The sequence below is a fragment of the Saccopteryx bilineata genome, chromosome 3 (assembly GCF_036850765.1).
Source record: "Saccopteryx bilineata isolate mSacBil1 chromosome 3, mSacBil1_pri_phased_curated, whole genome shotgun sequence".
In the NCBI taxonomy this organism is placed as follows: domain Eukaryota; kingdom Metazoa; phylum Chordata; class Mammalia; order Chiroptera; family Emballonuridae; genus Saccopteryx; species Saccopteryx bilineata.
Window position 1 is genome coordinate 302,538,408 of NC_089492.1, and position 24,825 is coordinate 302,563,232.

The window sequence follows — 24,825 nt, forward strand, 5'->3', positions numbered from 1 at the left end:
GAGGGACCACCCCTTTGTCCTCGTTGGCCCTGACTGTTATCATTCACACCAGTTTGTCCAATAGTGTAGCGAGTGGGCAGTACCTGCTCTTAAAGCGTGTGAAACAGGGCGTGAACTGGGTGCATCCTTCTGCATCCCTAGTGTTCCAACCTGGCAGGTTGGTCCCTGTCGCTCAGCAGCACCGTCTTTCTCCAAAGTGCCTGTGTTTAGCAGACCTCTGAGACTAAGTCCTTGATGGAGGAAGCACGAGGCAGTGCTCCGAGCCACTGACACAACGCATAGCTGAATTAATTGGCACGAAGTTTTTGTGACTGTGGGGCAGCAACTCTCCTCTGCACCCTCGTTTCCTCGGTGTCGTGAGGACGCTGCAGAAGGTACAGATGAGATTACGCCTGCCCTCCAACGACTGCCACTTAATGCGTGTTGGCCCTTAGGATTTCAGCTCCGTGAACTTCTCTTGGGAAGAAAACTTCCCTGACGTTCCCTGCTGAGTGCGCATGTGACCCGGCCTCATACACATTGACGTTCGCACGTCTGCCATCATTTTTGTAATTATTCAACGTTTTCCTTCCGATTTTGCATCCCCAGGAAACACTGAGTAACCCTCTGCTGAATGAATGAATGAATGAATGAATGAATACTTGAATATATGAATGCCAGAAATAACGGTGGTTAATACTTGCTAAGCGCTGGGGTTTTCATGGACTTCGAGAAGTCACACCCGTCAAGAAAGGAAGCGAGATCTGCCCCCTAGGTGAAGGAAAGTCAGATAAGCGCAAGTGAGAACCGATGAGAATCACCTGTGACAAGGGAGGAACACCTACTGTAGAAATGCAGTGTTCTTAGATCCGCACAACTCCAGAGATCTGTACTTTTACCAACTTCCCAGGTGATCTCTATGCTCATTAGAGTTTGAGAGTTTTGATGTAGAGAGTTCTGCTTGATCTCTATGCTCATTAGAGTTTGAGAGTTTTGATGTAGAGTTCTGCTTGATCTCTATGCTCATTAGAGTTTGAGAGTTTTGATGTAGAGTTCTGCTATTCAAAGTGTGGACAGGGCAATGTTTCTCAGACTTCCCAGGAACCACTTGAAGGTTGGTTAAACTGCAGATTCTGATCCAGGAGGGCCCGGATTCAGCTTTTTAAACAAGTTCCTAGGTGACTGGTGGGTCCACAGTTCACACGTTGATTAGCAAGGATTGCAGAGTGTTGGTTCTCAAACTTGGCTGCACTATAGAATGACCTGGATGGCTTTTGAAAAAATTCAGACACTCAGTCCTAGCTATAGAGCACTAAAACTAAAAAAATATATATATGACTGGAACCAAGCAAGAATTTTTATTTTTTTATTTTATTTATTTATTCATTTTTTTTTTTTTTAGAGAGAGGATGGGGGGGAGAGGGAGAGAAAGAGAGAGAGAGAGAGGGAAGGGGGAGGAGCAGGAAGCATCAACTCCCATATGTGCCTTGACCAGGCAAGCCAGGGTTTTGAACCGGCAACCTCAGTGTTTCCAGATTGACGCTTTATCCACTGCGCCACCACAGGTCAGGCGAAAGCAAGAATTTTTAAAACTTCTGCCCTGACCAGGTAGCTCAGTTGGTTAGAGCATCTTCCTGATACATCAAGGTTGCAGGTTCAATCCCTGATCAGGACACATACAAGAATCAACCAATGACTGTGATACTAACATGCGGCTAATCTAATTTTCTAGAGCTGTGGTTCTCAGAGTGTGGTCGCTGGATCAGCAGCATAAACATTATCTGAAACCTTGTTAGGAAGGCAGTTTTGAGCCCAACATAGGCCAGCTAAGTCATAACCCCCAGACTTGGTAGCTCATTTTAGCAAACCTTCCAGGTAGTTTTTTTTTGTTGTTTTTTTTTTCAATTTTATTTATTTATTTTAGAGAGGAGAGAGAGAGAGAGGAGAGAGAGACAGGGGGGAGGAGCTGGAAGCATCAACTCCCATATGTGCCTGACTAGGCAAGCCCAGGGTTTCGAACCGGCGACCTCAGCATTTCCAGGTCGACGCTTTATCCACTGCGCCACCACAGGTCAGGCCTCTTCCAGATAGTTTTGAAGCACATTAAACTTCAAGGATCTTTGTGGTAAGTGTACACAGGATGGCAGGGCCAAGTGACTCGGATTCTTTCCTGAGATTCTCCACACACACATCTCTCAACACACACACCAGGTCCTTTCCTGGCACACCCCTAAGCAGAGATCAGCAACAGCTGTCACTTATTTTTTTTTTTAAGCAAGATACGACAGGGACAGACAGGAAGGGAGATGAGAAGCATCAATTCTTTGTTGCCACTCCTTAGTTATTGATTGCATTCTCATATGTATCTTGACCGGAGGGCTGCAGCAGAGCGAGTGACCCCTTGCTCAAGCCAGCAACCACAGGGTCATATCTATGATCTCACACTCAAGCCAGTGACCCTGCATTCAGGCTGATGAGCCCATGCTCAAGCCAGAGACCTCAGGGTTTCAAACCTGGGTCCTCTGCATCCCAGGCCAATGCTCATTCCACTACACCACCGCCTGGTTAGGCAAAGGCTGTCACTTTTACACAGGACATATCTAAGGGCAAGCATAAATGTAGGGAGTTATGTGACCTGGAGTAACATGGCTATTAGAAGGAAGCTCCCAGGTGCGCAGAAGTTCTGCCATGTGGAAGGAGACAGATTCAGAGAGCTCTCGAGGTCGAGACAGAGCCCTGGGGCACAGGAGGGACTGGGGTCCAAGGATGTACACGGAGTCCTGGGGGGGGGGTGTTGAGGAGAAAGAGATCTCAGACGGACTCAGAAGCAAGAGAGACCCAGCGAAAAGGCTACACTGGAGACAATGACAGATGGGGATGGAGAGAGAGAGGAGATGCCATCTTCCACAGGGCCGATTCCTGCCCATGCGTTCACCTCCTGGTAATGGGGTGGGGTGTTCAGAATGAGCCACCCGAGATGTGCATCAATACTGTCAACCAAACCCTGCAGGTTCGAGAAACTTCTGCCCCCTCCCCTTAACTGTATGAATTAGGGGTTGTGCCCATAATACACATGGAGTGTAGAGGACAGTTTTTTCCTCCCCTACAGTATCTAGGAGGGGTACTGACCTAGAAAGCAAGAGACCCGGGCCTCCTCCTCGGTGGCTCTGTGGAGCCCGGCTTGGGGCACAGAATGGACAGGGCTGCAGGCGACTGGCTCTCTGCCTGAATTAGTCCTTCTTTGCAGGGTAACTGAGGTCTTAGGTCCCTGCCTGGACTGCCCAAGCCATTTGGTGGCTGGACAGCCTTTTCCCCGCCTGTCTGCAATCCACGGGCCCCCTCCATCTGCCCCTTTCAACCCAAGCAGAGGAGGCCCTGGCTGGGCCCGCTGAGACAGACTGGGAGCTCCTGTCGCATACCTGGCCCGTGAGCTCGGCATGGCAGACGGCATGCTCCCAGCAAACACTGGATGGAAGTAACAATAGTGCCTAGTCAGTGGGCCAGGGCCAGCCCAGGGCCGAGTGCCTCCTGGGCATCTCATGGAGTGAGGGATTGGAAAGAGGAGGCTGGTTGCCCATGATGTCACAACCACTCACGTCAGTCTACACTGCAAGCTGAGGCTCTTGGCAGACATGTCGCATAGGGATGACATGACTGAGGTCCCCCCAGGGGTGTCGGGACAGAGAGGTGTGCTCCCCTTCCTGAGATCTGTGATGGGGAATGACAGGGCCCACCCGGATCAAGAGCCCAAGTTCTGTCCCCCAACCCAGCAGCTGACTCCTCCAGTTGCCCAGATGCTTGACACACAATCACTCCCCAGGGACAGATCCTGACAATGTGCTTTTAATTACACATTTTCCGAAAGTATCTCCTTTCCCATTTAAAATAAAAAAGATGAGGTGTGGTGAGGACTGGCTCTGGCCCCGAACGGGGCAGCGATCTTGGGGGTGGGGAGTCCTCCGTGCCTCCCTGGGCAGTCCGAGCACTGGCCAATGGCAAGGTGGCCCTTCGTGCCGGAGCCTCCGAGCCCCAACCCTGACCCTGATCCCTTCAGGTGCACACAGCCTCCGTGTCACTGCACTGGGTGGCCCCTCAGGTGGACATGAGACCATTCTTCTCGCCCTTGACCTTGAGGAACTCAGCCATGCTGGAAAAGTACTTCTGGTTGGCCTCAGCCACCTTCTTCTCGGCTGCTTGCGGGTTCACAATCTCCAGGCCCTGGGCAGGTGATTGACATGAAGAGTGAAGTCAGGAGACGGCCCGGCCCCGTGATGACACCCCCCCACACCTCGGTGTGGATGGGCGGAGCAGCCAAAGCCTGGGGAGGGGAGCAGGCTTTCCAGGTACCTGAAGCGGCGTGAAGGCCACACTGGAGGCGGTCCCCGAGGAGCGGTCGCGGATGGTGGACTTCCCGCCATACACCACACTCTGCTTCTGCAGGGTCCGCTGTGGAAGGGAGGGCAGGGCAGGTCTCAGCTGTGGTTCGGGCTCTCCCACTCACGTCTGCTGCACCCCCCCCCCCACACACACACCCAGGCCCCGTCGCACCTGTAGCGTCTTGGAGATCCTGGCTTTGGTGGCCTCATTCACCTGCGTCTGCCGCACACGCCCGCTGCCTGACTTGCCCAGGTGGCCCAGGCTGAAGCCCAGGTCCTCCTGGTAGGCGTCTTCCTCAATCTGGGGGAAGGGAGGAGTCCTGAAGTTAGTCACCTCTAGATGGGCTAGAGCCCAGTTATCCACCCGACCAGCCAGTGATGTGGGCACCTGTTCAGGCACCTATTGAGCCCTGAGTGCGGGGAGCCTTGGCTGAGGGTGCAGGGGACACTGGGGGCCTGGTGAGGAGCTGGGTGCTATTACTGTCCCCAGGCTGACAAGTGAGAGGGCTGTGTGTGTGTGTGTCTGTCTTGTGGGACCAGGAGGATACTAAGACAAAACAGGTGGGGTGGGGCCTGACCAGGCGGTGGAGCAGTGGATAGAGTGTCGGACTGGGATGCAGAGGACCCAGGTTCAAGGCCCCGAGGTTGCTGACTTGAACATGGGCTCATCTGGTTTGAGCAAAAAGCCCGCTAGCTTGAACCCAAGGTCGCTGGCTCCAGCAAGGGGTTACTCGGTCTGCTGAAGGCCCGCGGTCAAGGCACATATGAGAAAGCAATCAATGAACAACTAAGGTGTTGCAACGTGCAATGAAAAACTAATGATTGATGCTTCTCATCTCTCTCCGTTCCTGTCTGTCTGTCCCTGTCTATCCCTCTCTTTGACTCACTCTCTGTCTCTGTAAAAAATAAATTTAAAAACAAAACAACAAAAAAAAACAGGTGGGGTGGGGCCCGGGAAAGGGCACAAGCAGGGGAGCAGGGAGGACTGAGCCAGGGTAGATGGGGAGGGGACCGACTGGGGCTGAGTGACCAGGGAGAAGGCTGGGGTCCTGCCCCAGATCTGAGGAGGCCAGGGCCGCTGGACAGACGGGGAGATGCAGCCGGGACCGGGCCGCGTGGGGCCAGACCCAGAGCCCCACCTCTCCGAAGCTCATGCGGTTGGCCTGCTTCCGGATCTCCGTCAACCCCAGACGCTCCTTCATCTTCCGGTACCTGGGGATAGGGCACGCAGGCATCAGCCCGGATGGTACCAGTCTCCTCCCTTCCTGCCTGGCCTGTCCCAGCCCAGCCGCTTCCCGCCAGCACCCCACCTGCGGCCGCCTCGCTTCTTGCGCTGCCCATCAAGGGGCGCTGGCAGTGGCTTCACCTGCTTCACTGGGGGCGGCTCCTGCCACTTGTCGAACTTCCGTTCAATCTCATCCTTGAGTTCGTAGCCCACCTGGGAGGGGTAAGGGGAGGGGCTGCAGCTACTCCGTGGGCACTGACTGGAGCCCCGACCGTCTCTCTGTCTGCCTGAGCAAGGCTGTCCGGGACCACCCTGTATCTGGGCCAAGGATCTCAGCCACTATTGGCTCTCTGGGGTTAAGCTCCATCCATGACCTGGTAACCCCCAGACTGTTCTCTGAGTGCTGTACCCAGACCACTGTCTCTGTGACACCTGCATACAAACAGCCCAAGAACCCTGCCACCCCACCTCCTGTCCTCGCTCCCAGCAGGTCAGCAAGCACCTCCTGTCCTCGCTCCCAGCAGGTCAGAAATCAGTCACCCTCCACTCCAGTTCTCTCTCACCCACAAATCCCATGGGGCTCTCTTCTTCAGGTAAATCCTGAATTGGCCCCTTGTCAGCACATCTGCTGTAGCAGAGCTCCCTGGAGGTGCATAGTCCCTGGCCTGCCCAGGCCCGCCAGCCTCCTCTCCCAGGCTGTCTGCGCTCTAGCCTCAGGGCCTTTGCACTGACCACCCCCCCACACACATACCCAGTACCCATGAGATTTACTTGCTAACCTGACTCAGGTGTCTGTGAAGCCCTCATCTCCCTGGTCACCCAATGCCCTTCACTTCTCTTCCTAGCATTTACCTGGCACCACTGGACACAGACTTATCTGGCCCCTGACTCCACCCTCCAACTAGAATGTGAATGCCACCAAGGCAGGGTTTTTGACTGTGCTGCTCACCCTGCATCCCAAGTCTCCAGACCAGTGAGACAACAAACAGACAGAGACAGAAAGAGAGAGGGGGAGAGAGAGAGAGAGTGCACACGAGCCTAATGCCCTGAACACTGCCAGGTTGGGGGCTTAGACAACAATACACAAGAGGGAAAACATCCTCTAATGGAACAAGTCTGCCTAGAAGACGGGTTAACTGAATAGTTACCACACGATAACACATGCTTGTCAGGGGATGGAGGCCAGTAAGGAAGGCAAAAAAATGCCCCCTGTTCCCAAAAGGATCCATGACCGAATTTTCGGCACCTATGAATGTCACCCAACATAACAAAAGGGACGTGGCAGATGGGGTCAGGGTAAGGTCTTGAGAAGGGGAGGGTATGGGCCCAGAGTTGTTACCAGGTCCTCAGGAGGCAGAGGTGACGTGAAGACAGGACCAGAGGCAGAGACTCCAGATGTTACACGGTGGCTCAGAAGCCAGAGAAAGGAGCCGCAAGCCCAGGGACAGACACAGCCTCTAGAAGTGGTAGAGGGCACAGGAACCGACCCTCCCCCGGAGTGCCCGGAGGAACAAACTCTGCCAACGCCTTGATTTTAACCCAGTAAAATCCAGTTTGGACTCTGACCTACAGGACTATAGATATTGAGCCTGTGTTGCACAAGGCCACTACATTTGTGATCACCTGTTAAGAGCAGCAGCGACAGGAAAGAACTACACTGAGGGGAGGGGACAGTGACCTCGGTGGGGCCACAGTGGGGACACACTGGGCTCCGTTAGAACAACTGCTGTCCCTGGCCAGACTACAGACCCATGTGCACAGACGCCCGCCCACCCCTCACCTTCCCCTCTGTGCTCTCATGGAAACTGTCCACGCGGGCAGCCAGCGTGCACTTGGCGGCCACCAGGCGGGCTGCTTTCCGTCGGAGATCCTGGAACAATGGGAAACAGAGGCTAGGTCAAGGTCAGGAGTCAATGAGGCTAGCCAGCACGGTCCAATCTCTGCCTGTCAGCATCACGGCCTTATGCCATTGCTACAGATGGAAAATGCTCAAATGCCAGAAAATAAGTTTGTTATGATTAAAATAGAAAATAGGCAGGGTGACCTAACCTGTGGTGGCGCAGCAGACAGAGCGTTGACCTGGCATCCTGAGGTCGCTGGTTCTAAACCCCGGGCTTACCTGGTCAGGGCACATATGAGAAGCAACTACTACAAGTTGATGCTTCTCACTCCTCCCCACCCCCTTTCTCTCTCTCTCTTTCTGAAAACGAATAAATACAATCTTAAAAAAAAAAAAAAGAAAATATGCAGGGTTATCACTGAAAATTGTGTTCTTTGCCACAAAAGAAAAGGTGGCCTGTGACTTGGGAAACACTGAGATGGTATACAGAAGCAGATTAAGGTTGTTTGAGGCCCTGGGCGCAGCCGCACGGGGCCTATGCAGTGTAGTATGTGTACAGGATGCAGCATAGTAATGGAATAATGAAAATAAGTGAATATAAACATACTATCAGGTTTTACCACTGATTGTAAACTTGTACGTCATTAAAATTGCACATATGAAACCAAACTTGGTGTCGTTAGAAAAAAGTGGAAAGTTGAGGTTTTGCGAGGCCCTTCAGAAGTCGGGGCCTAGGGCGCATGCCCAGTGTGGCCACTGTTCAACCTGCCTCTGGCGGGTATGTAAAACCCATTGCCACCAGTGTCAACTAATAACAATCGTACAAAAATTAAAGTTGCGGCAGCTATGCGTAGGGAAGAATTAGCCTGCCGCTAAGGGGTCTGGTCCTGGCCAGACCAGTAACCTTGTGATTTCAGGTGGGTTCTGTGGGCTATGGGGTAGTGGTCAACTGGGAGACAGGGATCGGCCACCCCGCATAACCAAGTCCCAGTAAAGACTCTGAACACTGAGGCCCTGCTGGACCGTAATCTCTGTGCCGCTGTCACACAAGACCCCCTGGTCTTGTCACCCTCTCGGGTCTGGACACTGAATACTTCTTCCCCCAAATCTCTGCACAACTGACCCTGTCAGACCTCGCAGCAGGAGTGGGCACACCCTTGTCTCCTGCCCCTCAGGAGACCCAGGGAGCGGAGGGTGCAGAGGAGGGGCACAGCAGTGCCGGGAGAGGACTGTGCCCTGGCCATGGGCAGGATGGCGGAGGTGTCATGATGGGTACTCCTAGACCCTGCCCCTTGTGTATCTTCCCTGGCTGATGTTACTCTGTCCTCTCCTGTGATACACAGTGACTCTCGTGAGTTCTGCGAGTCTTTCTCACAGGTCCCTGAGGCTGAGGGTGGTTTGGGGAACTCCCCGGACTTGCAAGCTAAGGCGATTGTCATTTGTCAGGTGTGAGGCCTGACCTGGACGGGTCCTCATTGTGACCAGGAAGCAAGCTGTGTTCTCCCCATTTTGCAGAGGAAAGGCTGAGGCACAGAGCTCAGTTCTCTCGCCCGAGGTCACCGAACTGGCATGTGGCGCTGCAGGAATGCCAACCCCGGTGCACCTGCCCCAGTGTCCCTGTTCTCACATCCCCTACTACCCTGGTCCCCAACCACTGCCATCAGCTCACGGGAACGTGCTCAGGCTGACGGGACCCTTCCCTTCCGATGCAGCAGAGGGCTCACCGGGGGCAGGGACTGCACGATGTCACTGTGGTAGATGTAGCCGGTGTGGGGCAGCACGGAGGTGGACGAGAAGCCAGACAGCGTCTTGCGCTGGGCCCCCAGCAGCATGATGTTGCAGGCGGGCATCTTGGAGAGGTTGGTCAGGCCGCCGGCCACGCCTGCAGTGGGCAGGGACAGAGGTCAGCAGCAGCAGGGGTGTCCGTCTGGGCGCTCCCCTGTGTGCCATGCCTTCACTGCATTTCTGGTCAGATCCCGAGGTGGCCCCACCAGGCCTGTCTCATTTCAGAGGGGGGATGTGCAGGAAGCTCAGAGAGATGAAGCAACTTGCCTGAGGTGCACAGCCAGCAAGCAACCCAACAGGAACCTGCCCTCACCTCAGTCTGTGAGGCCATACAGCCCACCCTAGGAAGTGCCGACCACACTGGGAGTTCCCAGGAGCCGCTTTGCAGGCGCAGAGAGGGGAAGTGAGCTGTAGGTAGGAAACTACCTCTACCTGTGATGGGGCCTGAGGGGAGCAGGCTGGTGCTGGGTGCTATTAAGGATTAGGGAAACCGTGTCATCAACCCAACAAATCTTTAAAAGGAGCCTCTGACACAGGACAGCCCCCAGAGACATTGATCACAACCTCCAGGTGTCCATGGTGCTTTTTACAGCTGAGGGGACTATGCAATATAATTAGGTTAAGGATCTTGAGATGGGGCAATGACCCTTAAGGACCTGGGCTTGATGTGACCACAAAGGGCCCTTAAAAGCAGGAGCCTGACCAGGCGGTGGGGCAGTGGATAGAGCATTGGACTGGGACGCGGAAGACCCAGGTTCAAAGCTCCAAGGTCGCTGGCTTGAGCGTGAGCTCACCAGCTTGAGCGCGGGGTCACTGGCTTGAGCATGGGATCATAGACATGACCCCATGGTCGCTGGATTGAGCCCAAGGTCGCTGGCTTGAGCGAGGGTCACTCAGTCTGCTGTAGCCGCCTCCCTCCCCCAGTCAAGATACATACGAGAAAGTAATCAATGAACAAATAAGGTGCCGCAACAAAGAATTGATGCTTCTCATCTCTATCCCTTCCTGTCTGTCTGTCCCTATCTGTCCCTCCCTCTGTCTCTGTCACACACACACACACACAACACACACACACACAAAAAAAAAAAGTGGGAAAGAAAGGCAGTGTCAGAGTCAGAGCGATGCGACTGCAGACTGAACGGAAGGAAGGGGCCACAAGCCAAGGGACGCGGGGGCCTCTAGAAGCTGGAAAAGACCAGGAAATGGATCCTTCCTGGAACCTGCATAAAGGAACATGGCCCTGCCCAGACCTTGACGTTAGCCCAGGGGGCCCCCGATGGAGTCCTGATGTCCAGGATTGTGAGGTGCAGATCTGTTGTTTAAGGAGCTCAGTTTGTGGTCATTTACTGTAGCAGCCACAGAAAACCAGCACAACCTCAGTCCCCACTGGGGAAACTGAGGCACGTGAGGTCGCCTGCCCAGGGATGGGAGGGAGGTCAGTGAAAGGGAAGCTAAACCCGAGGAGGACCTAAACCCGAGTTCATCCTGCCCTAAATCCACTGCTTCCTTCTACCCTGCGACTCTACACTCCTGCCCCCAACGCGGCTGGGAGGGGCCCAACTGTGGCCCCCAAACACCGTTTGCGTCATTACCCCCTGCCCCCGAGCCCTGCATCTCGGAATGAGACTTTATCTGGTGATGGGCCCTTTACAGGGGCAGTTAAGGTGACATGACGTCATAAGACTGGCCCTAATGCACTCTGACTGTTGCCCTCGAGCACCTAAGAGATCAGAACATGGACACACAGAGGAGCGATGTGGCACATGGCTGTCTACACGGACACAAGGAGGAGGCGGCCATCTACATCTTCCCAGAAAGCAGCCCTGCCCACACCTGGGTCTCAGGCCTGCAGCCTTCAGGCCAGACGGTAAATCTCAGCTGCCAAAGAAGCCATTGTGCTGGCTACCCACCATGACCAACAGGCTGCTTCACCAAACTCCCCCGCAGTGCTCCTGTTTAAAGCTGGCGGGGGGCCCAACCCTTCCGCACAGCGCACTGCCAGGACCGGCTTCCCCCCTCCCCCTCCCCTTCCCGGCGCTTACCCATGATCTTGGCAGCCGTGGACGCCCCGATGATGATGGAGAGGTTGGGCGCGATGAACGACATGCGGGACTCCACGTACTCGTAGATGCGGTGCTTGGAGGCGTTCAGCTCCAGGGCCATGTCGCAGGCCTCTTCCAGCCGCTCCAGCTCCTCCTCCGACAGCTGCTGCCTACAGGCAGCACGGGGAGAGGGGAACAACTCAGCCGGGCTGCCCCAGCCCGTCCTGGGTTTCCTACCGGACTGCTGTGGGGTCCCCCGTCCACAGCAGCCTCAGGGCAATCACCCCCTCAGCGGAGGCAAGCCAAGGGACCTGCTTGCTCCCCACCCACAGTTCTGTGTCTGCCTGCAGCCAAGTCACCGCTTCCTCCAGGAAGCCACCAGACCCAGTCCAGGTAGGCAGCCCACCTTTGTTGACCCCCGCCCTGTGGCTTTTGACCTGGGCATGCACCTTCTCCTCCCAGACAGCAGCTCGGAGTGGGCAGGGCTATATCCCCCGTGTGAAGTTCTGTAACCTCTTCGCGGAAGCTACCAATATTTGCTCCGTGATCAGGAAGGCAGCCCATGGGAGGTGTCCATCCCACAGGTCTCTGCTCCGGGTTTTAAAAACAGATCCTTCTCTTAGGCACAGCACAGGTGCCAATGAGGAAGCCAAAACCAGGTCCCTGCCGTCACCTCTGATTACTAGCTCAACCTCTGCCTTGCTCCTCAAGAGGACAGGCTCCTGGGGGGTGGGTACTGGCTCCTCACTAAGTGGGGACCCCGAGCCTGGCTTGGTGCCTGGCCGGCAAGTGCCACTCGTTCAATACATGTGGCATTGAAATGAACTGTCCTCCTGAGACTGCCACCTGTGCCACTGGGACCCCGAGATCGTCGTCTGCCCTGAGCTGGGTGGGCCGCAGTGCGCTCTCTGCGCTGTGTACACACCCCTGGGTGGTAGAGGCGGTCACGCTGACGACCATGATGGTGGCGTTGGTCAGGATCTGCTGCAGGTTCTCGTTGTTCTTGCACTTGTCCAGGCTGTTGCCCAGCTCCTGGGGGAGGGGGGGGAGGCAATGGAGGGACAGCACGGAGCTTAGGAAAGCTTCAGGCCCTCTTGCTCTTGCACCTGCTCTGGTCTGTTCCACATGAGGGAGTCTGCCTTCAGGGGCACATGCTCCTCCCAGGGCTTAGAGGTTCGATACCACCCAACCTCTTCCACTTTGCCTCCTCGCTTCCAACTCCTTGTTCCCTGGACCCCCTGATCTTGTCACCCTCTCGGGTCTGGACACTGAATACTTCTACCCCCGAATCTCTGCACAACTGACCCTGTCAGACCTCCGCAGCACCTGCTGTGCCCTCCACAGTGGGAGTGGGCACGCCCTTGTCTCCCGCCCCTCTCAGGAGTCCCAGGGAGCGGAGGGTGCAGTGGAGAGGCTGTGAGAACCTCTTTTCCAGAACCCACCCCTCACATGCTGGGCAGCTGGCAGCAGCTGGGCCACCGTCACCCATCTCCACTACCTCCTGACCCCAGAGGGCAAGGGAGGCAGCTTGTTCACTTGCTTCCTGTGCTCCTCTGTCTCAGGCCCAGGCTGAGCGAGGGGAGCCCCGGCACCCCCAGGGCCCGAGGGCAGGACTCTGCCCCCCTTTCACACCAGCGGCTGGTAAGAAGCATCTGATCTCTCTGAGCCCACCCGGCACTTACCTTGACCGTGCGGATGTAATCAAGCGCGTTGGGGACCAGCGACTCCAGTTCAGGGAACCGCTTCGAGTATTTGTCCCGGATGAACTTGTGGATGATATCTGAGGTGGGCAGGGATGGGAGGCATCTGGTGAAGGGACAGGCAGACACTGTTGGCTGTCCCCCCACATCTAGTTCCCCTTTTTCCTTATGTAACTGAACCCCTGAGCATCAGCTTGGCGCAATAACACCCAGAATAAAGGCCACGTTTCCTGGCTCCCTCGCTGAGGGACATGCCGAAATAGTTCTGCTCTACAAATGATACGTGCAACTTCCAGGTCACATCCCTTACTGAAGAGACCTGCACCCTCTTCTCTCCCCCATTTTTCTGGTGGGGATTATGAGGTGATGGCTGGAAGTGGGCAGTCACCTTGTACCATGAAATAGGTGGTGGGTCAACAAGATAAAAAGAGCCTGGGCACCAGATGCTGCTACAGCAGGGCACCAGCCGGGACTGCCCACCGGGACTTTCACGTGAGAGGAAAAGCCACTGTCTCAGCAGCAAAGCCTGGATTCAAACTAATGGGAGGGGCTCAGGGAAAGGCCAGCCCGGACCCTGCATGTCCCTCCCTCAAGGACAACAGCAGGGCCGGTTCTGTTTGCTCCTCCCACACTCACTCAGCTCGTTCTCAATCTCCACGGTCAGATTGTTGGCATCCACGATGACCCGGTATTCGGGGGCCGCCTCCACGGGCCCCATCACTGTGAGAGTGAGAGACAGCCTGGTGCAGTGCCTCGTGTCGGAGGAGGCCCTGCACACCCAGCTCTGTCCCGAGACACTCGTCCCCGAGCTGACAGCTGTGCAGTCACGATTCAACGTCCAACCCAAGTATTAGTTCTTCCCTGACCCTTGAAGCAGGGTCAGCTGGCCCTCCTGTGACCCTGAGTGCCCCCAGCTCCCTCCTTCCCAGCAGGTGCTGCCCACCAACAGCTGTCTGGGACCTGGCCTGACTGTGGCTGACCTCTCCCGGTGCCCAGCGCCCACGTGCCTGGTCCCCACGTGCCCCAGGAAGACTGTGCAGGAAGGAAAATTTCCCTGAAACTCTGCCTTGACTATACCACCCCTGTGCCTGGCAGCGTCCTGTGGCTCCCAACCTGATGAGAAGAACTGGGGTATAATGGGATCACCCCCTGGGAGCTGGTCTGGATAGTCAAGAGACAGCCTAGTGCTCCTCAAAGCTGGGGGTGAGAAGAGGTTTTAGGCGATGCTTTTCTAACCACGTATACGTGCAGTTACTTCCTGTTTACCAAGTGACACCAGTTTTCTACTCACTAGATAGCTTTCCTTCTGAGATAAATTTAATAAAAAAAGTATGTTGATTTAAAGACAACGTGGGCCCTGGCTGAGTAACTGAGTTGGTTAGAGCATCGTCAAGGTTGCAGGTTCAGTCCCCAGTCGGGGCACAGACAAGAATCAACCAGTGAATGCACGAATAAGCAAACCAACAAATTGATGTTTCTCTTTCTCTCTGTTTCTCTCTTCCTCCCTTTCTCTAAAATCAATAAAAATAAAATTAATTTTAAAAATCAAAGAAATGTGGAATGGGAGTTAGAAGGCTGGGTCAAAAAAATGAAGGAATTAAGAAGTACAAATTGGCAGTTTCAAAACTGTAACAGGAATGTAAAATACAGCATGACAATATTGTAATAACTATATATAGTGCCAGTGGATACTAGAATTATCAGGGGGAATCGCTTCATAAATGTCTATCACTGTGCTGTACACCTGAACCTATTATAATCCCGCATGTCAACTGTAACCAAAAAATAAAATTGGATGCTAAAACAAACAAAGCAAATGTCAAGTTAATAAAACAGGTGGCAAACCCCCTGTAATTGGTTGTGTGACCCACTTAGAAACCTTGACAGAAGTGTTAGGCAACTGGTGAGCGGTCAGCCCAGAGCAAGAACTTGATCACTGTCAGCTGGAAAACGTGGTATCTCTTTGTGAGCGGAGAGGACTGGGTTGGGGTGGAGAAGAGGGCTCCGGAAAAGGCCCAGAGGTAGGCGGACCCAACTTTCAAAGCCACACACAGCAAAAGAGGCCCAGGGTTCTGGCGGGAGACCAGGCAGGTGGGTGGGGTGGGGTTGGGGGGGGGCAAGGGGCAGGTACCTTCCGAAGCTTTGGCTTGCTTGCTGATGTACTCCTCAATCTTCATCATGATCTCAGCAAACTGGGAGGGAGAGAAGAGTCAGCACCCAGGACGGCTCGAGAAGAGCCACCGCCCATGTTGCCCCTCAGAGCTCCCATCTGCGGCCTGCTCACCATCTTGCTGTCCCACAGCTTGGCGATGCTCTTGACCGAATCCCCAGAAAGATCCACCTGCGTCTCCTCCTGCACATCCTCGATAGCCGGTTCCTCTTCCTCCTCCCCATAGCTTCCTCCTTCCTCCTCTTCTGCCGCCTCCTCGAGGTCAGCCAGGAGCTCATCTGCCAGAGACATACTGAAGCCTGTGGGGTGGGGGGAGCGGGGTTTCCCCTCATTACTGGGAGGGGCTTCCCCCCCACCCCACCCCAAGAAGGCCCTGGTCTGTCCACCTCAACCCCACGAGCACACAGACTCCACAAGGACTGGCATTTTCTTTTGCGTTGTTCTCCAGCTCTTAACTGTGCCTGGCACATACTAGGTATGCAACAAACACCTACTGAATTAATCCACGAACCTCCCAGAACCCTGATCATCTCCAGCTGTAACTCACACTACCTACCCTCTCACTGTCACCACTCTGCCACTACCTCATGAAGGCTTAAAAGAGACATCCTCCCCATGATGAGAGGCAACCTCTCACTTTTTTTCTGTAACAGAGCTCTCCCCCCACACACATACAATTTTTGGGACCCAAATGGGTGACAGATTTCCTAAAATACTGAGCTGCTTGGCATCAGGACCACCAGACAGGCCTCAATCTGTCTAGAGTCCCCAGGCTGATTATATCTGACCGCAGGCAGCCTCCTCAACTGCCCCAGGTGCTGTACAAATATTAGTATTTTCTGTGAGTCCACGAAGAGGAAAAGGTTGGGAAGCACTACTTTCTCTACAAGGTGCAAACCCACACTCTGTCCTCCCCACTGCTTTTTCAATATATCTTTTTAAGTCATTGATTTTAGAAAGAGAGAGGGAGAGAGAGAGGAATATCTATTTGTTGTTCCACTTATTTACACATTCATTGGTTGATTCTTGTATGTGCCCTGACTGGGGATTGAACCTGCAACCTTGGCAGACTGGGAGGACACTCTAATCAACTGAACTACCCAGCCAGGACTCTCCACTGCTTTTTTTGTGTGTTAATAAGCAATCTTTCCCTCTTCCCGCTCCTTTCCTTGCTCCATAAATCCATTCCCCTTTCTTATTCCTCGCCTTGGGTACCATGTTCCTCTAACGCAGGGGTCTCAAACTCGCGGCCCGCCGAATAATTTTGTGCGGCCCGCAGACTAATCCACGAAGTTCAAAATATTTTGGATAAAATTAAGTAAGCCTAGGGGCCTACTTGTATTTTTCATTTCTCTAGCATCCTAGCTAGATATTAGCTTAGTTAACAGCAGTTGTGATGCGAACTACAGTTTCTGGTCGTTTTGTGACACTGAGTAAACTGCATGTACAATTGTGCTTGTTGTATTGATTTTTTTTGGTTTTCAACTGCAGTGAGAAAAGTGTTGTGTAACAGTTGCCTTTTGTAGACCTAGTGCGGCCCGCCGAACGGCTGTGATCTTGCTCTGCGGCCCACATGCTGAGTTGAGTTTGAGACCCCTGCTCTAACGTGACAACAGAAGCTGTGAACTACACTGCTGAGAGGTTAAGGGGGTGACTAGCGAGTGGGGCAGGCTGGGGGTTGGGCAATAGGGAGGAGAGGGGCCTGGAGAACCAGGGAACTCAAGCACGATGTACAGGCACAGGTGATGTTCAGCTTCAGGCACAGCTTGTCAGTGAGAACATGGGCTCTGTGTTGCTAGGTTTTTAATTTTTTTCATGAGAAGCAAGATATTCAGAATTTTTGTGTGGACTCTCCAGTTTGAAACATCTCTTTTTGATTATTTAAAATGGATAATTTATATTTTAAAAAACTACTACCATGGCACAGGCCACACCAAGCACCCTTGGGCTGCTGGTGTAAGACGAGAAGTCCAGTTGTCTCTAAGAGATCAATCTCCCTTTACATCCTTTTCTCTCCCTGAGATACAGTGTTCCCTTTATACTCACTTCTCTTTATGGTTTATTATTTTTTTTATTCATTTTAGAGAGGAGGGGGGGGAGAGAGAGAGAGAGAGAGAGAGAGAGGAGAGAGAGACAGGGGGGAGGAGCTGGAAGCATCAACTCCCATATGTGCGTTGACCAGGCAAGCCCAGGGTTTCGAACCGGCGACCTCAGCATTTCCAGGTCGACGCTTTATCCACTGCGCCACCACAGGTCAGGCTACTCACTTCTCTTTATATGACACAATTTTTCCCCCTAAACTCACCTTTATAATTTCACATGTGCCTTTTTCCAAAATTCCCCTCACTCACTTTCAATAAAAGAAACTCTTCCTTTCTTTATAGAACACAACCCCCTCCCCACATGCAAGACTCAAGTGTCTCTTCATACTCTCTTTTTGCTGTCCCCCCAGGTAAACTGTAAGCAAACCTAGGGACCATGTCTGCCTGCTCACTCTTACATCTTGTTACATCCCCACCATCTAGCTGAGTATCTGTCGCAGAGCAGGCATTCAAGAAATATTTGCAGCCCTGGCCGGGTAGCTCAGCAGAAGGAGCTTCATGCCGGCATGTGGAGGTCACAAGTTCAATCCCTGGTCAGGGCACAAAAGACAAGCAACCAATGAGTGCACAACTAAGTGGAATAAGTTGATGCTTCTCTCTTTCTCCCTTTCTCTCTCTCTCTCTCTCTCAAATAAATGGAAAAACAGACAAAAAATTTGGTAAACAAACAATTTTATTTAATCCTTATACCCACCACATTATGGTATCTTTTCTCCAAGTCTTTGAATATAATATTTTTTCGGTCCCTCTGGTAGGGGCATAAACAATACGTCTTGCGGTTTGGGTCATCTGTGACTCCTGCCGCTATACTCCTGCTCCTGTATCTATGAGCTCCCTTAGTTTGCCTCAGCACTTAAGATTCTCTACATTTCTAACATGCTGTTTAGTGCCTGCCTACCACATTAAGCTAAAGTTTCCCTGAGAATAGGGGCCGTTTATTCGTTGTTCATTGGTCCCAGGGCCTAGCGCAGCACCTGGTATGGAGTCGCTTAATTCCAGCCACCATCCCCCTTGCCCAGGAGTCCTCCCCACATTTCCTTGGCTTACCAACTTCTTCTCCTTACTTTTTGTTTTTTTTTTACTTATTCTTTAAATTCAATTTGTTGGGGGTGACATTGGCTAATAGGATCATGTCGGTGTCAAACGTACATTTCTTTGATAACATCATCTGTATGTGGCATCATCTGCCCACCACCCAAAGTCAAATAATCGTCCGTCCCCATATATTTAACCTCCTTTACCCACACCACCTTCCTCCCCACACACACTTTTTACGGGCTCAAGCCCTCCTCAGCCTCCGGCTCCCATCTTATATTCCAGCTCCCTGACCTACGCACCCTACTTTCCGTGACACAGCCCGCACGCCCTGCGGGCACCCTACGGCGCTTCACACACCTGTGATGATGTCATTACTAGGTCACCTCTCTCCCCAAGAAAAGCGTTCTAAGAGGGGAGAGGACATTTCTGCTCCTGCCATACACCCCGAGTCCTAATGTTGTGGGAGCACATGAGACCTCTAGGTCGTCAATCTGATATAGAGCGCCTTTGTCCCCGCTCGCTTCCGTTCCCCCGATACAAAGGGATCCTGCCTCCCCACCCTCCCCTCGACCCCGTCACACTCACCACCTCCCTCCTCGCACCACCGTTTCTAGGAATAAGCTTTCAGTTGAGGTCGACGCTTACTGATGACGTCTCGCCCTGGCGCCACGGCCGAGGCAAGGCTACGCTCTGACTGGTTGCCGCCCCGCGTCCTTCCGGACCGCCTTTGGAACAACAACTTTATTAGCACCGGTAGCTAGGAGGAGAAAGGGTAAGCAGGAGCGAGGCGAGGGGGCTCCTCCGGCTCGCGGCCCCGTGGAAGACTGAGCCTTTTAAGTTGAGGAGAATCGCCATGATCGGATGACCTGGTGTCGAGACTAGAATAAAGACGGTGGCAGTTCACACGACTGGTAGTGGCGTTAGACGAGAAAGCAAGGCCTTTCGGCAGGGACTCGTAGTGGGGGTGGGGGAGGGAGTAAAGCCGGAAATAACTACAACTCCCAAGAGGCTTAGCGGCTGTGTCTCCGGGGCTTGACGGTGGCTGTGAAGCTTGATGGGACGGGTAGTTTGGCAAACGGCTTCACCTACGTTTGCAAGGTTGGAAGTTCTGAGTCCTGGGACGCTGGGAGCCGGGGAGAGATGGAGCTGGAGCAGAGAGAAGGGTAAGTGGCTTTGGGGAAAAACTGCCAATCCTAAAAGACGCTGCGACTGCAGCATGTGCAACCATCAGCGCTTGACCCTGAGGCCTGATGGGGATTGTAGTCCGTGCAACGGCTTTGGGTTAGAACTCTTGGGTTCTGTACTCGAGCATCCTAGGGGAAAAGGCTGGAGGTCTAGAAGTCCGAGGTCTGGACTCCTGGGTCCTAGTTGGGGGTCGGGCCTTGAACTTCCCTAGGTCTTTGGGAGAAAGAAAGAGTCTGGGGTCTGAACTCCCTGATCCTGGGAGGAGGGACCTGGGACCCGGACTCCTGGGTCTGAGGGAGAAAGAGGCTGGGGACCCCGACACCTGGGTCTGAGGGAGGAAGAGGCTGGGGACCCCGACACCTGAGTCTGAACGACGAGGGGCGGGGTGCCTGGACTGGGATCCTAGGTTGGCGGGAGTAAGGGCTGAGGCCGAAGATTCAGGCTTCTTGAGCCCCCTCTGACTCTACAGGACCATGGCAGCCGTGGGCTTTGAAGAGTTCTCAGCTCCACCAGGCTCGGAGCTGGCTCTACCACCACTCTTCGGCGGTCACATTCTGGAGAGCGAGCTTGAGACAGAAGTGGAATTCGTGTCTGGGGGTCTGGGCAGCTCCGGCCTCCGGGAGAGAGATGAAGAGGAAGAAGCAGCCCGGGGCCAGCGGCGGCGCCAGCGAGAACTCAATCGCAGGAAGTACCAGGCGCTGGGTCGGCGCTGCCGGGAGATCGAGCAGGTAGGTGAGTGCAGGTTCTGTTTTGTGGTCCCCTCTCCTAAGTCACCACCTCCTCCCCGTCTCTGCCTGTCCACCTGCACAGCCTTCCTTGCCCAGCAGGATGGATCGTTCATTTATTATTAATTTATGCGTCACCCGTTATGCACCTGGCACTGTGCAAGGTATCTGTATCCTGTAGCAGCTTCCCTGACAGCCCACATCGGCTGGCTGATACCCCACAGCCGCCTCCTGCTCCCCACGGATCCCATACTCCTGGTCTCAGTCACCCCTCACTCCTGTCCATTCTATTAAATCTCCCCGGGTCCTCCTCCCCTCTGTCCCCATCGCCCCTGCCTTAGACTCCGGTTCTCTCCCTGAATCACAGTATTTGCCTCCATAATGAGAATGAGGATGGAATAGTGGGCAGGGCCACACCAACACAAACCAGGACTTTCTTTTCTGTGAGAGAGAGCTGATAAGACTTGAAACGAGGAAGGGGCAGCAGTCAGGTGTGATGTTAGACAGACTGAATTTGGTGGTGTTCGTCCGTTTGGACTGCTGTTAGCAAGCACCACAAACTGGGTGGCTACCTGATATGATAGGTAGGTGCTGCTCCCAGTTGTGGAGGCTGGAAGTCAAGCTTGGGTTTCTTTCTGAGGCTGTGAGGTCAAACCTGCTCTGCATCTCAGCCCTCAAGGTGGGTGGTCTGCTGGTGGTCTTCGCTGTCCCTTGACCTGCAGCCCTCTGGCTGCATCTTTCCATGGCCTTTTCCCTATACATGTATGTCCGTCTCCCACGTCCCCCTTTTTAGAAGGGCACCAGTCATCGGATTAGGGTCCACTGCAGTGACCTCGTTTCTCTCTGGAAGAGCACATGCAGAGAAAGGCCCCAGGCAGGAGCGGCAGCGTGGAGGCCAGTGGGAGCAGAGGGGAGGGATGAGGCACTGTGGGGAGAGGAGCAGGAGCGCCATGGAGGGCTGAAGGAGCAGACGCAGGAAGGACAGCCCCTTCCAGGCCACAAGGTGACCTGTGGGCCCCGGTCAAAAGGATGACGTTTGGGCCATCTCCCTGGTCCACAGCAGAGGCCCCACTTGCTCTCCGCTGAACAGGAACCCGCTGACCTGTGTTTCCCCCGACTCCCTGCAGGTGAACGAGCGGGTCCTGAACAGGCTCCATCAGGTACAGAGGATAACGCGGAGACTCCAGCAGGAGCGGAGGTAACCCCTTGCGTACCTGCTTTAGCTGGCATGCCTCTGCCTGGGCCAAGGATGGGGCGAAGCACTGTGAAGTACCCTCACAGTGGAGAGTACAGCAGCAGCAAGGGACCCAGCCTAGAGTCCCAGACTCAGTGTCAAACACTGTATTGCCGTATGACTCTGAGCACATGACACCCCCTCTCGAAGTCCCAGTTTCCTGACAACTAAGGGTGATGCAAAAGTCACGCCAAAGCCCCAAGGCTGCTGAGTAAATGGAAGCTCTCAGGATGAGCTTTGGGGCCCGCTCACCCCAGGTCTGATGCTGACCCTGCCCCCACTCAGAAAAATAGAACGGGCCTTAGACTGAATTGAAGTGTCCCACAGTGAGGTGCTTAGAAGAATCAAATCAGAGACAGAAAGGCAAAGGGTGGCTGCTGGGGGCAGGGCACTGGGGAGTTCCTGTTTAATGGGGACAGTTCCACTTTAGAAGGATGAGGAGAGTTCTGGAGAGGGACCGTGATTATGGTTGCACGACAAAGTGAATGTTACCTAACGCCACTGCACTATACACTTGAAAGTCATTAAATTAGTAAGGTCTTAGCATAATTTTTACAAATGACTTTTTGAAAAGCAAAGACTAAAGACAGGCCAAGTCACTCTTCTCTTCAAAACCCTACAGAGGTCCCACCTGATCCAGACTAGGACTGACATCCTAGTCAACCAGGCCCTAGTCAGATGGTCTGTCATGCCAGCTTCTGCCCTGCTATGAGCACAGCGGACACACACCCACCTCAAGGCGTTTGCACTTGCTCTTCCTGCCCCCAGACATGTCCTGCCACTTTCTCATGTTGCCAGTGAGGCCTCCCCACTGTCCTTTTTAAGTTCCAATCAGGTGTCATCCATTGTTTTTCCTACTCTGACCTTTTATAATTTGCTGGCTTACACGTAGCATTTAGTCAGTTAGAGCTTAAAAATAATAATCCTAAAGCTTTAGAAGGAGAGGCAGGGAAAGAGAAGGCAGAGTCAGTAGGTGAAGTTACCATGTTATGCACATGCGTCTCTTTCGCATTTTAGTTATTTTTTTTTCATTTTTTTTTTTCATTTTTCCGAAACTGGAAACGGGGAAGCAGTTAGATTCCCGCACGCGCCCGACCGGGATCCACCCGGCATGCCCACCAGGGGTCAATGCTCTGCCCTTCTGGGGCATCGCTCTGTAGCATCCAGAGCCATTCTCAGCGCCCGGGCCAACTTTGCACCAATGGAGCCCTGGCTGCGGGAGGGGAAGAGACAGACAGAGAGAAAGGAGAGGGGGAGGGGTGGAGAAGCAGATGGGCGCCTCTCCTGTGTGCCCTGGCTGGGAATCGAACCCGGTACTCCTGCACGCCAGGCCAATGCTCCACCACTGAGCCAACTGGTCAGGGCCTTACTTATTTTTAAATTTTATTTATTGATCTTAGAAAGGGGGAGAGAGGAACACTGATCAGTTCCACTTTTTTTTTTTTTTTTAATTTTTTTTTTTTCCATTTTTTTTTTCCTGAAGCTGGAAACAGGGAGAGACAGACTCCCACATGCGCCTGACCGGGATCCACCTGGCACGCCCACCAGGGGCACGCCCACCAGGGGCGACGCTCTGCCCACCAGGGGGCGATGCTCTGCCCATCCTGGGCGTCGCCATGTTGCGACCAGAGCCACTCTAGCGCCTGAGGCAGAGGCCACAGAGCCATCCCCAGCGCCTGGGCCATCTTTGCTCCAATGGAGCCTTGGCTGCGGGAGGGGAAGAGAGAGACAGAGAGGAAAGCGCGGCGGAGGGGTGGAGAAGCAAATGGGCGCTTCTCCTGTGTGCCCTGGCTGGGAATCGAACCCGGGTCCTCCGCATGCTAGGCCGATGTTTTTTTTTTTTAGTGAGAGGACGGGAGGCAGAGACAGACTCTCACATGCGCCCTGACCAGGATCCACCTGGCAAGCCCACTAGGGGGCGATGCTCTGCCCATCTGGGATCCTTGCTCCATTGCAACTGGAGCCATCCTTAGTACCTGGGGACAGCTTGCTCTGATCAAGCCATGGCTGCAGGAGGGGAGGAGGAGGAAGAGGAGAGAGAGAGAGAGAGGGAGAGGGAGAGGGAGAAGCGAAGCGAGAGGGGGAGGGGTAGAGAAGCTGATGTGTGCTTCCACTGTATGCCCTGAGCGGGAATGGAACCTGGGACATCCACATGCTGGGCCGATGCAGTTGTTCCACTTGATGTGAACATAACTTACACTTGAACATTTACTGAGCTGATATCCTACTGAGAGCTGTAGAGATCACACTTGGTTGTGGTATCACTCACAGAAGTTTCCCCAGTTGGGGTTGTCATCTCCCATTGACAGAGCAGGAAACTGAGGCACAGAGGTCACCTGTGTCTTGCCCAAAGTTCACTGGCTGGTCCAGTGCTTGGCACCCAGGTCTCTCAGACCCCAGAGCTCCAGACCTTCTGGGTCAAGGACACCTTGCCTTCAGAAGGGGTCAGAGCTTGGCTGTCGGGTGACCCCCGTTGGCTTCTCTCCGGGTGCAGGTTCCTCATGAGAGTGCTGGACTCCTACGGCGACGACTACCGCACCAGCCAGCTCACCATTGTGCTGGAGGTGAGTGTGGGGTCTCAGGAAGGGTGCTGGGTGAGCCAGGAACCTAGGACCGTCCTCACCTGCCTCCCATTTCCCCATCAGGATGAGGGCAGCCAGGGCACAGATGCCCCCACTCCAGGCAATGCTGAGAACGAGCCTCCAGAGAAGGAGGGACTGTCTCCACCCAGAAGGACACCAGCAGCCCCAGAACCCAGCAGCCCGGCTGCCGGCGAGGGGCCTAGTGGGCGAAAGAGGCGGCGAGCACCCCGGGAAGGACGCCGAACAGGAGTGCCACTGACTCCAGAGCCGACGCCGATGCAGGTGGGAGACCTGGAGCCCAGGGTCCAGGCAAGCAGGGACTAGGACCAGGGCTGCAGGCCTCACTGTAGGGGCCCAACCAGGAGAGCTGGAGAGGGTGTGGAGCAGAGCTGGAGGGTTAGGGTTGACAGGGAAGGAGAAAGAGCTGGAAAAAGCCTGGAAGGCATGGGTGGAAAGGAGAAAAATAGGGTAACGGGCCTGGTGTTGAAGTTTTCCACTGTTAGTAGCTGTGGGGAGGAGGCGAAATGGAGCTGGAGAATCCGGAGACCACGTAGACGTAGGAACACTAGGGACCATCTGAAGTGCACAGAAGGAGCCGTCTGCCCCAGGAGAGCAGGAATGGTAGGGTGACAGGCCTTCTCACAGCTCGCTCTTTGCTTCCCCAGATAAAGGTGGAGGAAGACTTTGGCTTTGAAGCAGATGAGGCCTTGGATTCAAGTTGGGTGTCTCGGGGGCCAGACAAACTGCTGCCCTACCCAACCCTAGCCAGCCCCCCCTTTGACTGACCCCCCAATAAACTGACCCCACATTCTCCTTGGCCAGTGTCTGCTGCTCCCACCTCA

General features: G+C 54.1%; 2 protein-coding genes across 3 annotated transcripts; one reads left to right on the top strand and one right to left on the bottom strand.

Annotated features, from left to right (window-relative positions):
• Positions 1-3,806: 3,806 nt before the first annotated feature.
• PRPF31 (pre-mRNA processing factor 31) lies at positions 3,807-18,914 on the bottom strand. Its single transcript, XM_066271158.1, has 14 exons — positions 18,843-18,914; positions 15,232-15,416; positions 15,079-15,139; positions 13,584-13,667; positions 12,930-13,027; positions 12,173-12,279; positions 11,248-11,417; positions 9,145-9,302; positions 7,361-7,450; positions 5,666-5,793; positions 5,495-5,567; positions 4,528-4,656; positions 4,327-4,425; positions 3,807-4,197 (listed from the first exon to the last, which is right to left on the bottom strand). Exons 2-14 carry the CDS (start codon positions 15,406-15,408, stop codon positions 4,072-4,074), a joined length of 1,500 nt encoding a protein of 499 aa, XP_066127255.1. The 5' UTR covers positions 15,409-15,416; positions 18,843-18,914; the 3' UTR covers positions 3,807-4,071.
• A 74-nt stretch (positions 18,915-18,988) lies between these two features.
• TFPT (TCF3 fusion partner) lies at positions 18,989-24,796 on the top strand. Of its 2 annotated transcripts, XM_066271176.1 has the most exons (6): positions 18,989-19,420; positions 19,912-20,170; positions 21,295-21,365; positions 23,896-23,965; positions 24,047-24,265; positions 24,649-24,796. In XM_066271176.1, the coding sequence occupies exons 1-6, from the start codon at positions 19,398-19,400 to the stop codon at positions 24,766-24,768; spliced, it is 762 nt and encodes a 253-aa protein (XP_066127273.1). In that variant the 5' UTR covers positions 18,989-19,397; the 3' UTR covers positions 24,769-24,796. The 2 variants fall into 2 exon arrangements, with proteins under 2 accessions (XP_066127273.1, XP_066127272.1); XM_066271175.1 differs by lacking the exon at positions 21,295-21,365.
• Positions 24,797-24,825: the final 29 nt, after the last annotated feature.

Coding starts and splice junctions, on each gene's coding strand:
- PRPF31 (XM_066271158.1), bottom strand. CDS start 15,408: ATGTCTCTGGCAGATGAGCTCCTGGCTGACCTCGAGGAGGCGGCAGAA. Junction 4,426..4,527: donor GGATCTCCAAGACGCTACAG/GTGCGACGGGGC, acceptor TCCCTTCCACAG/CGGACCCTGCAGAAGCAGAG. Junction 4,198..4,326: donor TGGCCTTCACGCCGCTTCAG/GTACCTGGAAAG, acceptor TCACCTGCCCAG/GGCCTGGAGATTGTGAACCC.
- TFPT (XM_066271175.1), top strand. CDS start 19,312: ATGGGACGGGTAGTTTGGCAAACGGCTTCACCTACGTTTGCAAGGTTG. Junction 20,171..23,895: donor GCTGCCGGGAGATCGAGCAG/GTAGGTGAGTGC, acceptor CTCCGGGTGCAG/GTTCCTCATGAGAGTGCTGG. Junction 24,266..24,648: donor CAGAGCCGACGCCGATGCAG/GTGGGAGACCTG, acceptor TTGCTTCCCCAG/ATAAAGGTGGAGGAAGACTT.